The 15,561-nt window shown below is 39.3% G+C and overlaps 1 protein-coding gene and 1 long non-coding RNA gene across 3 annotated transcripts in view; both read left to right on the forward strand.

Moving 5' to 3' along the window:
* The window catches only part of LOC114248474 (uncharacterized), a 31,518-nt gene extending 17,822 nt beyond the window's left edge, over positions 1 to 13,696 (forward strand). Inside the window, exons 2-5 of one of the 2 annotated variants that reach the window (XM_028181725.2) lie at positions 6,945 to 7,034; positions 9,902 to 9,993; positions 11,709 to 11,836; positions 13,235 to 13,696. In XM_028181725.2, the coding sequence (XP_028037526.2) occupies positions 6,945 to 7,034; positions 9,902 to 9,993; positions 11,709 to 11,836; positions 13,235 to 13,377 (453 nt within the window). In that variant the 3' untranslated portion in view covers positions 13,378 to 13,696. The remainder of the gene's footprint in view (positions 1 to 6,944; positions 7,035 to 9,901; positions 9,994 to 11,708; positions 11,837 to 13,234) is intronic. The other variant, XM_028181726.2, reaches the window with a different exon arrangement.
* On the forward strand, positions 1,377 to 4,737 carry LOC149500075 (uncharacterized). The gene is made up of 2 exons (XR_016325340.1): positions 1,377 to 3,631; positions 3,740 to 4,737. It is a non-coding gene; the product is annotated as an uncharacterized LOC149500075 (long non-coding RNA).
* Positions 13,697 to 15,561: the final 1,865 nt, after the last annotated feature.

The raw sequence follows: 15,561 nt of genomic DNA on the forward strand, positions 1-15,561 counted from the left end.
CATCTTGTAGCGGATGCCCCTAAGCTTATATGTTATTAAAGTTAAGGCATTTAGTTATGGTATAACGAAACACAGAAAAATAAGAATTAATAAATCATACAAGTCTTTATTTGTTATAGACACATAGATTAAATTTTATCAATTTGTGGTTTCTGAAGATTTACAAAATCCTTCATTAAAAATAAATGCCATCTACAGGAGCAATGATAGACTAATCGGAGCGAAGCCATCTAGTGGCCGAGGCCCGTAAACATTTTTGTTGAGTGCTCGAGTTGTTTATCTATAACTAATTTATGTGTATTATCTATGAACCCGCCTATCGAATATCCGGCTTGTAATAACATCGTTCATTTTGCTAGCTCATTTATTGCGGTTTTCATACAAAACTCTGTAGGTAAATGATTAAAAAGTATATTAATTGACATTTAATCTACTATATAGTAGTATATATATAGATATATATTATAGATTATTATATATATAGTTTTTAGCTCCAACATTCATAAGCAAAAGAGCGGTCCTTCAAAAATTTACTGTAAGCCCGCACGGGTAGGTACCACAACTCTGCATATATCTGTCGTGAAGCAACAATCCTTTCCATTTTGAAGGGTGGGGCGGCCGTTGTACTGTAAAATTGGGACTTAAAACTCATGTATCAAGGTGGATGCTGGCATTTACCTTATTGATGTTTAAGCGGTCCGGTAACAACTTAACATCAGGCGGGCTATGAGCTATTAAAACCATCTAAGAAATATAAGAAAAATTTCTAATTCATGATTTCGTTATTTAACGCAACCACTAAGAAATTATTCATGATTTTTGGGTTTCAGACATATAAATTAAACAGGCTAACTTTGTTCACACTCTGCTTTAATCTGTTAATTTCACATTGATGCGTTTGGTTCTTGATTTATTCATTTTTTTTTTTTTTTTCCTACCTTAGCTGATAGCCTTGAGAGGCTATATCAGCGTAACCCTAACTTTTGTAGGTGAGCTCACGGGGCTCAAACCTGATGACGTTGCTAACACGAACCCTAGCAAGAGTCGTGCTTCGCAGAATCTAAAACCGGATCGGAAACGCGACCCACTGAGAAGATCCGGCGAGAAACTCAGTGGGCTGTGTCTGAGAGTTAATTTACTCGTCGAGCCCTTCGTCGTAAGCGACGGGTTCGACGAGAACGGTGACCGGTGCTTGAAGTACCTAAAAGCACCGTTAGTGGATCGGGAGGATCCGAGATGACGTGTTTTGGGCGATTGGGCGACGCACAGTGGGTCGATACTGTGATTTTAGTGACTTAGGGACCAACTTTGTTTTTTTATATATTTTTTTATGTAGATAGATAGAGCTCATTAATCTCAATAATAATTGTTTTGGGAAAAAATTACAAAATCTTTATAGTTTGGTCAGAAAAATGTGTTTTGTGATTTTTTTGTATGGAGCGGGTCACATTAAATTAAATTCCTGCTAAGTACCGCGAGGTCCCGCTTTGAAACTTTATTTTCCTTATACCTTGTCTAGTCTACTATCATTTGATGCTATGAACACGTGCATAAAGTTGCAACTCTGCCAAATAAATGGATCGAAAAAAATTAATAAATACATAGAATAAAAACCTTTATATTTTTTTTCGTAAGTGCTTTTAAGTTAAATTTGATATGGATTAGTAAGTAAAAGCACGTAATGATACCCATAATTACATAATACCTAACAACAATACATTTAGTAGGTCTCTAATTAAGCAATCTCTCTAATTATTAGGATAGTTAACATTATTTAATGAGGATAATTAGTTAAGCAGCCATTACTGGGTAGTAGAAAATATAGTAAACATTTGTTTGTCTCTGGAAGTATAAAGTGACCATGCTTATTATATACTAACTAGTGTTCGTTTATTCGTACTACTACTAACATCCCGTGATTGTCGTTGTGATCTTGCTGTTTCCGTTATAATTGATAATTTTGTTAACAATTTAGAATTAAGATTTTAAGAGAGCAACTACAGTCGCTGTCTGATAATAAAAAAACTCTTTCAATTCCTACAAAATCAAATAAACGTGACCGAAGAGAAAAATGTTGAGCTCCAAAAATTCAGTACGCAATTTTGTTCAAATATAAGTGCAATATGGAAACGAAGTAGTCGCATGTTAGCACAGTTTATAAGAAAAAAATGTGATTGGTTAGAATGTGCAATAAACTGGCCCGAAGGAATGATACCTGAAGCTATCAACACTGCACATGAAAGGCTCGAGATTTCTAATACTGAAGATGTTGAAAATGTACCACCCTCAAATGTACTACAGAAGCCTCGACATCTATTTTTGCACCTCGAAAACCTTTTGAAGAATTGGGATCCAGGCAAAAACGAAGACGCATTGAACAAATTTACCAATCGCTTTCGTTATCCCCGTATGAAATGACATCATCATTCATCATTCTTTCCTATTACCCTCTGCTGGGGTGTAGGGCTCGAATCAAATTTTTCCATTTATATCGGTCTTGGGCAGTCTGTTCTAACTCCTCCCACGTCATGCCCAAGACCCCTAGCTCCTGCTCCACCGAGCGACGCCAAGTTGTTCTGGGGCGGCCTCTCTTCCTTTTGCCAGACACTTTCCAGGTCAGTGCTCTCTTTGATAGGTGGGTATCGGGCTTTCTCAAAGTGTGACCAATCCAATGCCACTTCCGCGTAAGGATCTCCTTCTCCATTGGTGTCTGCTTAGTGATGAGATGCGGATGAAATGAAAGCTACTACAATTGCTAGTTTGAGAAACACTAGAAATGAAGATGTAGGAGAAATAATGAACCACTTGTCAAATCACCCCGAAGATCTAGAAAAAGTTAAGGAGTATTTAATTACAAGTAAAGTGAAAAGTAGTACATATTCTCCCGATGAGGCAATATTAGTTTCACTTAAATTAAGTGGCGGTATATAAACCTAAGAGAAGCAGCAAGTGAAAATGGGTCTGATTTATACCCTTCTTAATATAAAATTAAGCAAGAAAAGACCAAATGTTATCCAGGGAAAGATGAGGTAATTATTACTGAAGAAGGAGCTGCTATTAAAATGTAAGCATTACTAAACTTGGCGCTATATAGGCTTTTAGATGTGATTACTTCGGATTTGGACTCTGCAAGAGAGCTACTGCTTATAAGCAAATAGACTTTGATAGAGCCCCAGGTCAAAGTAATTATAAACAAAAAACTGAAACAGAGTTTGATGATTCATCTATTTTCATGGTCAGTCTAGTTCCTATAAGGCTTCAGAAATTTGATGGAACAATTGTTTGGGAAAACGACCTACCCTCATCAACTTTTTATTGCCGTCCAATAATGTTTAAATTTACAAAAGAAACGTAGTCAACAGTGACAATTATAAAAGCTAGCATAACAGAAGAAATAGAAAATTAAACAAGTTGAAGTGAAGCATCAATTGCACATGATGATGATAGACGGCAAAATAACCTCATATTTGTCAGAAACATTTTCTGCTGTCTGTGATATTTGCAAAGCAAAACCGTCAGAGTTTTTTGGAGTGACTTGCTTATCAAAGAGAAAATAATGAAGAAATATTCCAGTATGGAATGCCATCTTTACATGCCTGGATAAGATGCATGGAGTGCTTACTTCATATCGGTAAATATAATTTTATTACTTCACAATTTTTTCATCGTGTGTAGTTTCCTGTGAGATAATTTTTTAAATGACACTTTTTTGTTTACGTCTTATCGTTTGGACTTCAAGAAATGGAGTTGCAAGGGGCGATGACAAAGAAAAAATAACAAACAAAAAAAGTGCTATACAGCAAGCGTTTAGAAAGGAATGCGGTTTACTTATAGATGTTGTCAAGCAAGGAGTAAGAACAATCAATGATGGCAATACTGCCAGAAGATTTTTCAGGGATGCAGAAGAAACAGCCCGCATAAAGGAATACGTAAAGATTTAATAGAGAGGTTTCACGTGATTCTTCAGACTGTTGCATCTGGAGAGCGCGTTTCCAATTTTTCCGAATTTTTTAGATACACTGCAGTATTGTATGTTATTTTATATCCCTGGTATTATATATGCCTTCCAGTATCCATAAATTGTTGGTACATGGCAGTGATATACAATAATAGCGAACTTTGGTGCCATTCGTATAGGTAAACTCTCGGAAGAGGCAGCGGAAGCTCACAATAAAGATTTTCGGAAATATACAGAGAGTTTTTATTCAAGAATGAGAAGTAGAACGTCGACTAATGAGGATATTTTACAAAATCTTCTTTCGTCTTCTGACCCGATGATGACTGATCGAAAGGTGAAACAAAATATATCATATTTAGAGAGATTGCATAATTAGAGACCTACTAAATGTATTGTTGTTAGGTATTATGTAATTACGGGTATCATTACGTGCTTTTACTTACTAATCCATATCAAATTTAACTTAAAAGCACTTACGAAAAAAAATATAAAGGTTTTTATTCTATGTATTTATTAATTTTTTTCGATCCTTTTATTTGGCAGAGTTGCAACTTTATGCACATGTTCATAGCATCAAATGATAGTAGACTAGACAAGGTATAAGGAAAATAAAGTTTCAAAGCGGGACCTCGCGGTACTTAGCAGGAATTTAATTTAATGTGACCCGCTCCATACAAAAAAATCACAAAACACATTTTTCTGACCAACCTATAAAGTTTTTGTAATTTTTGCCCAAAACAATTATTATTGAGATTAACGAGCTCTATCTATCTACATAATTTTTTTTATAAAAAAACAAAGTTGGTCCCTAAGTCACTAAAATCAAAGAATCGACCCACTGTGCGACGTCGACTGCTTTCCATTCTGTCCGCAGGATCGGGAATGTAGTTACCGGCGGCCACGATGAGAGGGTTATCGTGTCGTGCCGCTTTATCGATGTGGGATTTATTTAAAATTGCTTTGGACTTCTTATACTAATTTTTACACACAACGCTACCGCGATGTAACTTTGTTGGCTTGTGACATCTATTGACGACATTTGTCAACTGTTGGATTTATAACTTAACAATATTTTAATGGTTTGCAATATAAACCTCATATTTAATAATAATTCTTAATATGTACAGGACTCTATATAATCATATAAATAATCATAAACCTTACACTCTATATAATCATATTAATATAAATAATCATAAGCCTTACATGATACAAAAAACAAATTCCTTTTCTTAAGCTACTGCATAGCTTTTAGCGTGGGCTTTGAGCGCGGCGACCGAATCAAGAAATTCCGTAACGAAAATAAAACCTAACACCCCCCCTCTGCCTACCATGTACCTCGCGTTCAACAAATTCACACGTTGCGCTTGTGTAGTGTTTGTGAATAAGCGCCCGGCGTGACGTCGCACTGCATGCGCACCATGAAAAGTCTGCCCATCTCTCTCTCGCGCGGTCTAGCTTATGAGTGTGAAGGGGACAGTTAATGTTTTGCTTTTGTTAATGTTTATAAATAAAGCATGGTCTTATTTTATTATTGTTTCCATATTAAATTATTATTGTTTAATTATAATTGCATAAGTTGATAAAAAATGCTATGCAATAGCTTTACCGCGGCAGTCCCCCGGGTACAATTTTTTTTTCCTATCTGAGCTAATGGTCTAGAGGGACCATATCAGCGTAACCTTAACTAGTAGGTGAGCTCACGAGGATCAAACCTGACCTGATATTGCTAACACTAACCCTAACAAGAGCCGTGCTTCACAGAATCTACCACCGGATCGGAAACGCGACCTACTGAGAAGATCCAGTGAGAAACTCATTGGGCTAAACAAATTCGAAATACATTTTAGTTTTTATATCTTTTAATGTTGCCATGAACACTTACATCGTCATAACTAAGACGCTAGAAAAAATATATACTAATCCGTAACATTAATCACTTTCAATGAGCAATTTGAGGATGAATAATCTTTCTAGAAATTGCACAAACAAAATTCAAAGTGTACCTTGAAATAATATAAAACTGTTATTGCATTATCTTACTGTAGATCACTATGATGTAGTGTTATGAACTAATATTTACGCAATCCATAGAGAAATTTCAAATTGTTTTCATCAAATACCCAATGCGTGTTTTTTTTTTGTTTTTCTATTTTTATGTTTGAGAGATTACTGGTGGCCCGGAGGCCTTTTCAGTTTTAGCAGGGCAGGTGGGAGAGCAAGGGCTCAGCCAGGAGGGGCGGGATTTGCTAACAGCTGCCCGAGCGCTTCCAAAGGAGACATAACTACTCAAGAGTAGCTGCTTCGCGAATGACTGTCTCTATCTGCCAGTGGCTTCGACGAGATATTCGGGTTGAGGACGAGCTCACGGACTCAACCTGAGAGAGTTTTCTAACACTGGCCCTAGCATGATCAGTGCTTCGTTGAATCTACTACCGGCTCGGAGTCGCGACCCACAGAGGAGATCCGGCCAGAAACTCAGTGGGTGCTATATCAACATACCTGATACGTCGTGCATAATCTCCCATAATATCCACTTTTTTCTCTACCTAACCATTGGTAGCTTAAGAGGGTATTCCAACTTCATGCGGACAGGTAGGTGAGCTCACGGGCTCAAGCTGAGAGAGTTGCTAACCCTAGCAAGAGCAGTGCTTCGCTGAATCTACCACTAAATCTGAAACGCGACCCATTGAGAAGATCCGGCGAGAAACTCAGTGGGCTGTGTCTATGAGCTAGTTCGCACGTCGAGTTCGACAAGGACGGTGACCGGTGCTTGAAGAGCCTCAAACCACCGAGAGTGAATCCGGGGGATCCGACAAGAAATGTTACCGGCGACAGCGGCGTTGCGTTGCCCCGTCGCGGTCGGTTATGTTATGAGTGGTGGTCACGATAAGAGGGTTTTCGTGTCGCGCCGCTTTATCGGAGTAGCGTTTTGACGCTTCCTTAATATACTTACTTACAATTAAATAGATTATTTCTGTTACAGATGACCGACGGTGCGGCATTATTATTCGCGGACGAACTCAAACAAACACTCGAGAAGTATCTATTCGGGATATGTCCACAGACTTACAAGGTAATTTTTTTGCTTTCTTTTTTAATCATTCGCAATTATATATATTTTTTTCTATAATTAAACTATAACATTTTGTTAGTAAGTATTACTTATAATCTATGTTAGTAGCTTAAAAACCTAATAAATAACTATTTGATTATTTATTACAATTCCAAGTGCATGCTGCAAAGACTTCGACTAGCAATCGATTATGGTACGGACATTTGGAGGAAGTCTATAATAGACAAAAATACAAAAATGTTAAATATTTTAATTTTTATTGATTAGGTGGGAGGATGAGCTCACGGCCCATCTGGTGTTAAGTGGTTACTGGAGCCCATAGACATTTACAACGTAAATGCGACCATCCACCCACCTTAAGATATAAGTTCTAAGGTCTTAGTATAGTTACAACGGCTGCCCGCCCTTCAAACCGAAACGCATTACTGCTTCACGGCTAAAATAGGCGGGGTGGTGGGCCTAGCACCAGTAATTACGCAAATTATAATTTTGCAGGTTTGATTTTTACCACACGATGTTATTCTTTCACTTTGAAAATCAATCATGAACAATTGTACGTATTTTATTAGAAAAATTGGTTCCCACTTGCGTGATACGAAACTTTTTCATCACTAGATACGAATGCACCGGACGTCTTATCCATTAGGCCACAACTTCATAGTATATCTTGAACTCTTGATAGACCATTCTATATATTGCTAATAGTACATCGCAGCATACCTGATGCATCTTTTCAAGAATTTCTGTAGATAAAACGGTTGTCTGACTGATAAGACCACCTATTGTACAATTCTACCTCCCATGCATCAGCCCGCTGAGTCTCTCGCCGGATCTTCCCAGCGGCTCCCGATTCCGATCCGGTAGTACATTCAATCGCGAAGCACCTGCACTTGAGTTGTTAGGCCTCCTTCAGAAGCGCTCGGGTAGCTGTTAGCAAATCCCACCCGTCCTGGTGAAACTGGAAAAGCCTCCGGGCCATCAGTAATCCTTCAATCATAAAAAAAACAATTCTACCTGCCCGTTGACTGTGCTATGAGAGGATTACAAAAACCTTCGCTATTACTGACGTATAGGGCTATGATTACATTTCGTTCTGCACCAGAATTCTCTTGACCGGATGTTATTCCATAACAATCACTAAACTTCGAAAACATTATCGCTCGTTAGAGAACAGAAAGCCTTGAAACTATTTATTTCCACAGAAACAAAAGGCACTTCTTTCTCCCTTTGATGCTAAAAACGTGTTGTATCCGGCATGAAGCTAAACCGATTTTCACTTGTTTAGTTTTAAATCACCCACGTCTTTTAATTTTTAACGCGCCTTTAATAACTCACTAGATGATGACCGAGCTTTGCTCGTATTTTTTTTTTTTTTATAACGCCATCTTATTGTGTCTTTAAAGCAGTAAAAATAGTATTATTATTCGCCAATAGATGTCGGGAAGAGTCGTAAAGTTGATTATCGATAAAGTTGATTATTGAAAACACGAATAAAACAACATTTTCTGAAAATAAAACGTAGCTAGATCGATTTATCGCCCCCGAAATCCCCTGTATACTAAATTTTATGAAAATCGTTGGAGCCGTTTCCGAGATTCAGATTATTAATATACAAGAATTGCTCGTTTAAAGGTATAAGATTCCGTATCGATATGTCTGTATAACGGAATCTTTGAACGTCAAAACGGAAATAAACATAATATGTAGAGATTTATACCGAAAACATTGTTACGCGCTGATTTTCGGTATAAACAAAGCACAACTTAAAACGGTATTTATCACTTAGAACACTCACAGAACACTTTAAAATTCTTAATTCACTTCTTCCGCTTCGCTTCAGGTGATTCGTTCGCTGTTTCGCTTCGAGTAGTTCCATTACTGACCGACAGCGTGCCATCCCTGCAACGCTTTGATAGCCGATACCAGGTCCCCAGAATTATTGAGAACATTCCTCACAAGTCGAATATTTTCGATGTGTGCTTCCGCTATCTGACAATAGATGGCGCTGTACTTCTCGAGCATTTTATTACTAGATCCTTTGATATTCGTTTCGGCTATTCAGCGATAGATGGCGTTACTCTTACCAGCGTAACAATATAAACGTAAGATGAATAGGGAATAAAAAATTGCGGTAGTCAGCGGCTTGGCTCTGCCCCTATTATTGCGAGCCTGCATAACCACTCGGCATTAGGTGGGCCGTATGTTCGTCTCTCTTTCTCACATTCAATCACTCTCCCTCTCTCTCTCTCTAGGCCACCTGGCCCTTCGATTCCAAACGTATTACTGCTTTACGGCAGGAATAGGCTGGGCGATAGTACCTACCCGAGCGGACTCACAAATCCACCCACCACCAGTCCGTACAGCAGTAATTTCGGATTTAAGGCTTGCGTACAAGAAAACGTCTGTCGAGTTCCCACCACAAGAGCATGAAGCTGTGGCGGTAGCCGTCATACAACGCACGATATTTGACAGACGCCTGAATCTCGCTTACCACATTTTCTAGATAAGCTCGCATATATACAAGTTCCGAACCACAACATTCAGACCGTCGGTCTACCGAGCAATATCACCCTTACTGGTGGAAGATATTTCCTTGCGTCGTTATACCTACTGGTGATTCCGAAGTTTTTTTTTCTTATATGGGTGGACGAGCTCACAGCCCACCTGGTGTTAAGTGGTTACTGGAGCCCATAAACATCTACAACGTAAATGCGCCACCCACCTTGAGATATAAGTTCTAAGGTCTCAGTATAGTTACAACGGCTGCCCCGCCCTTCAAACCGAAACGCGTTAAGTAAGCCGTGATTTGAACACGCGATCTCCCTCTCTCGCTCTCGCACGTAACCGTTCGTATAATCTGTGAACAGTCTCGTTGGTTACAGATGTCCGCCGCCAAGGGCAAGAATGCAACGATGCCCGCCTGCGACCTGGATGATGAGCAGCAAGACCTGGCTGGAAGGTAAAACAGTGGACCATCTCATGTGCTCCACCTCATTCTTACTCTCTTCTTCGCCGACCTCCAAAAGAACGTTTTACTGGTGGTAGGACCTCTTGTGAGTCCGCGCGTGTAGGTACCACCACCCTGCCTATTTCCGCCGTGAAGCAGTAACGCGTTTCGCTTTGAAGGGCGGGGCAGCCGTTGTAACTGTACTTGAGACCTTAGAACTTATATCTCGAGGTGGGTGGCGCATTTACGTTGTAGATGTCTATGGGTTTCGTTAACCACTTAACACCAGGTGGGATGTGAGCTCGTCCACCCATCTATGCAATAAGAAAAATACGTTAATGTTCGTATTCTCAATCATGATTCCTGTATGCAGTGATTATGCACTGATAACTTCATAAGGAAAGTTAAACCGTTTCGTTACGTAACGCGTTACGCTGTCTGTCTGTCCCTTTCTCTCACGCACCCGGCAGCGGTACTGAGAACGTATATGTAGCTCTTAACTATTTATATATCTTATGCAATTTACGTTACAATTTTCCTTACTTTATCTATACTAATATTATAAAGAGGAAAGATTTGTTTGTTTGTTTGTTTCGAATAGGCTCCGAAACTACTGGACCGATTTGAAAAATTCTTTTTCCATTAGAAGCCGACATTGTCCCTGATGAACATAGGCTACTTTTTTTTCATTTTTTTTTATTTTATTTTTTTGGTTTCATGTGTGTTTTAATGTTTCCGAAGCGAAGCGAGGGCGGGTCGCTAGTAATATTAATAAAAGTAAATAAAATAAAAATAAAAACCTTTTATTTCAAGACATCAGTCTCATATTGTGTTAGTATTACAAAGAACTTACGAACTATGTTAGTATTTAAATAAATCAATCAACTCCGGCCCTGGCAGCCCCATCAAGCAGCATGTAGAACATGCAACTTGATGAACCTACCCAGGGTCGGGCCATCCAATCTTTCAGCTGGTACCCTCAAGACGTTGTTGGTGCTTCCTCCTACCCTACGCATAATGGATGCCACCTTTTTGCGCAATATCGCGAAGTAGTCATCAGTGTGCGCATCGGCGAACATGCCTAATGCACTACAATAAAGTGGAAGCCTCAACAACGCCCTGAAGGCATTATTATATTGTATGCGCAGGGCATTATCCGTTTTTTGGGTATGAGTAGCCCAAAGAACGCTTGTGTAAAAGGATTGGCAGTAAGCCTTGAAGAGGGTAATTTTGACCGGCACTGAACAACCCGCAAATCTTTGTGCCACTACATTCCCTCTGACAGCCAATGCCCTGCGTTCCCTTTCCATGTCCATATCATCTTTTAATTCCTCAGTTACAATATGTCCTAGATATTTGAACTGTGTTACTCTTTGTACAGGTAAGCCACCGAGCATTAGAGGCGGGACATTAATACACATAAAATTTAATTAACAACCTAAGCTTTTCTCGAATTAAACAATTTCAATATATTAGTGTAGTTTAGGAGCTATCTACAACGTAAATGCGCCACCCACCTTAAGATATAAGTTTTAAAGTCTCAGTATAGTTACAACGGCTGCCCCACCCTTCAAACCGAAACGCATTACTGCTTCACGGCAGAAATAGGCAGGGCGGTGGTACCTACCCGCGCGGACTCACAAGAGGTCCTATCACCAGTACCAGTCTCAGTATAGTTACAATGGCTTGGTTGGTATACGAAATTTTACCTAACCCTTGATCTGCAGATTCGCTACGCTGGCTCTCCGCGCTCACACAGCCTCCAGGACAGACTGCTCGAGGCTTGCCACGTCCCTGGTGAACGTCCTCGGTGATTTAGCGCGCACGGCATCAAGCAGACAAGTCCTGGCAGCCGGTGAGTTGAGAGAGATATTGCTGCAAGCGAATCTTACTGGTGGTGCGATGACCTTTGAACGGTGGTAGGAAAGATGTGAGGAGAGCCGAGATCCGGGCTCCGTGGTGTGGATTGGGAAAGGTCTATGTCCAGCAGTGGACGACTTTGGGCTAATGATGATGATGATGACAACGACTACGACTACGACTATGACGATCACGAGGCATCTTAAGTATTTTTTTTTTTCTTTGATGGGTGGACGAGTTCACAGCCCACCTGCTGTTAGGTGGTTACCGGGGCCCATAGACATATACAACTTAAATACCGCCACCCACCTTGAGATATGGGTTCTAAGGGTCTCAGTTACGTAGTTATGGAACCACCACCACCCGTGGTGGAAATATCACGGGGGGCGTATTTCGGCCCGCTGCCGCGCCAGAAGAAGGTTTATGATATTACTTGCCGCTGCCAAGGTCTGCCAAGAGCTCCGCTGATAACTGGAATTATTCTTTTCATTTGTCCTTTATCCGATTCTCATAATTACTGTCCAGATCAGATGAGTTGCCTAACGTTACATCGAAATGACTTGACCCGAATACGGCCTTATCTATACTCTATACTAATATTATAAAGAGGAAAGATTTGTTTGTTTGTTTGTTTGTTTCGAATAGGCTCCGAAACTACTGGACCGATTTGAAAAATTCTTTTTCCATTAGAAGCCGACATTGTCCCTGATGAACATAGGCTACTTTTTTTATTATTTTTTTAATTTTTGGTTTCATGTGTGTTTTAATGTTTCCGAAGCGAAGCGAGGGCGGGTCGCTAGTACTTATATAACAACGTATTTTGATTACTCTTTGTTTCGAAGTAAAATTGAAATCGCTTCTGTGATAGTTGTAAATCCGTTTTCAAGCCGAAACGCATTACTGCTTCACGGCAGAAATAGGCAGGGCACTGATACCCCTATCCTTGTAGGCTAACCAGACGTCCTACCACCAGTAATTGAGCTAATAAATAAATAAAAGTTAAAAAAAACTAATAACATAGCTTTTATAGAAAATCGAACTAAAAAATAGAATTTTTTTTTTTTTCTTACACTATTTTTAATTCAAATTTATTAAAATTTATTTACAATTTTTAGTTGGTTTATTTGAAGGGTGTCAAAATCGTGTTCAAAGATTCCGTTACATACTAACTAACATACATACGTCAGAAGCTAAGAATAAAAGCGCATTAAAATGTTTGCTGGTTGAATTTTTAACACACGATATTATTCCTTCATCGTGGAAAAAGCTCAAGAGCTAAGTTATTGCAATTTTTTCTGAGTACAATAATAACTATAGCAGGATTTGAACCCCAAGTCGCGTCATCACACCCAAAGCTACAAACCGTCTTAACATCGCGGCTTATATCTTTCAGCGGCCAACGAAGCCAACAAGAAACGAAAGCTCTCCAAAAGTCAAAAGCTGAAGATACAAGCGAAGCAGCGGACCGCCCTCGCTGTGAAGAAGAAGGCCGCCGCAGTCGCCGCCGCGGCAGCCGCCAAGATGACGACTTCGTAAAACAGAACCTTCATTTTAACGGAGGACGCGTTTTGTGTACAATGACGTCATAGTGCAAGAGTGCGATGCAAACTCACGAACACCGTTGCGGGAAAGGGACAGAGCGTCTCTCTCGCATCTCGGCTATGCAATAACAAATATAGCCTTTATTTATAATGCCTTAAGTAACTTATTCTACAAAGTACCTACTAAAAAATTAAATCGCTAATAAACATATTAATTAATTCTAAGATATACGACATCGTTTGTAAATAATTATAAGATACTAACCATTACTGTTACGTTAAGTTAAATTTTTGAATAAAATAACTGAAATATATATATATGTGTTTCGTATTTTTTTTTAATACTGTTACGCGCTGGGTTCGGAATAAATAAAACTTTCAACGAAGCACAAATTAAAAGTCTATTTTTTAACACTTAGAACACTTTACGATTCGTAATTCACTTCTTCCGCTTCGCTTCAGGTGATCCGTTCGCTGTTTCGCTTCGAGTAGAACCGATTACTAACTGCCTTCATGTCATCTCTGCAACGCTTTTATAGTCGATACGACATCTCTACAATTATCGAGAACATTCCTCACAAGTCGAGTATTTTCGATGTGTGTTTCCGCTATCTGACAATAGACGGCGTTGTACTTCTCGAGATGTTACTAGATCCTTTGATATTCGGCTATTCGGCGATAGATGGCGTTACTCTTACCCGCGTAGCATGATCCTCTTCCTTGCGTCGTATTCCTCACTGCTGAGGGTCGTTACCAACTTTCGGTATCACCTTCGCACGCACGATCATTCTCTATCTATTCTTGTCTCAGTCGGTGTGGAGGGCGTTGTGAAATGTGGAATCAAGAGCGATACGGATCTTTGTAATTAGTGTGACTTTTTTAACGTTCTCGATAACGTAAAAGTTAACTCGTATTTGTATGGAGTTGGAAAGTGCCTACGTTTGCCGCTAGGGGCGCTGTGCCCACTCTACACGAATTTGAGTTAACTTTTACGCTATCGAGAACTTTAAAAACTCGCACTAAGCACATTGGTCGGACGAACGTATTGGAGTGCGCCCCTGAGGCCTTTTCCTATCCAATTTACTGGTCACGATGAGTCTCTGGAGATTGCTACCATCCTTCCTTGCAATGTGAACGAAGTATTCAAGAATATTTTTTTATTGCTTAGATGGATGGACGAGCTCACGGCCCACCTGCTGTTAAGTGGTTACCGGAGCCCATAGACATCTGCAACGTAAATTCGCCACCGACCTTGAGATATAAGTTCTAAGATCTCAGTACAGTTACAACGGCTGCCCCAACCTTCAAACCGAAACGCATTACTGCTTCACGGCAGAAATAGGCAGGGCGGTGGTACCTACCCGTGCGGACTCACAAGAGGTCCTACCACCAGTAAATTTTTAAGTAAATTTCGCCATTTCTGTTTTATTATTCTATTCTCGAGTTACAAGCAAAAAATAAACCTTAAACACTCCAAAAACAACCATTTTATCTTCTGAACGGAGTTTTTCTTGTTAGTCCAATCAATCAGAAGAGCCCCATTTTAATTGAGTCAACTTTCTGATTTCTCAAAAAATACGATGCCCAAAACAAGTCATGTAATAATAATTGAATTCTTTCAAAGATTACCTGCATACATACAAAAGCGATAAAACAATTTTAAATTTTCGCGGTAATATTATGCGCACAGGTAAGTAGTACCATTCAGCCTATTTCTTTCGCGAACAAATAATGCGTTTTCAAACCTTAATTAGAATGAATCATTGAAGAATGATAATGAGAATTGACATTTGCAAAATGGAACGACCGTTATAGTATACAATTGAGACTGGGATCGCTTCGATCTTCACGACGAACAAAATTTAGGACCGTTACGTAAGTATCTAAAGGAAGCGTCAGAACGCTACTTCGACAAGATAATCCTCATCGTGGTCACTAATCTTTAGATTAATACGTGAAGGAAAAACTTTGTATCCCTTTTTACGAAAATTGCGCAGACGGAGGAGTATGAAATTCCTTATAGAGAATATAGAGAAGGAGTTCAGAAAGTTAATATTTTTTTAAATTATGCCTTACAAATACATTAAATCAATACAAAAAACATTACACACATTACCATGTATTTGACGCACACACACATGCATGCTATTTTTTTATTGTCAAACTTTTGTTCTTGACG

This window comes from Bombyx mandarina, chromosome 24 (assembly GCF_030267445.1).
Source record: "Bombyx mandarina strain Sakado chromosome 24, ASM3026744v2".
NCBI classification, from domain to species: Eukaryota; Metazoa; Arthropoda; class Insecta; order Lepidoptera; family Bombycidae; genus Bombyx; species Bombyx mandarina.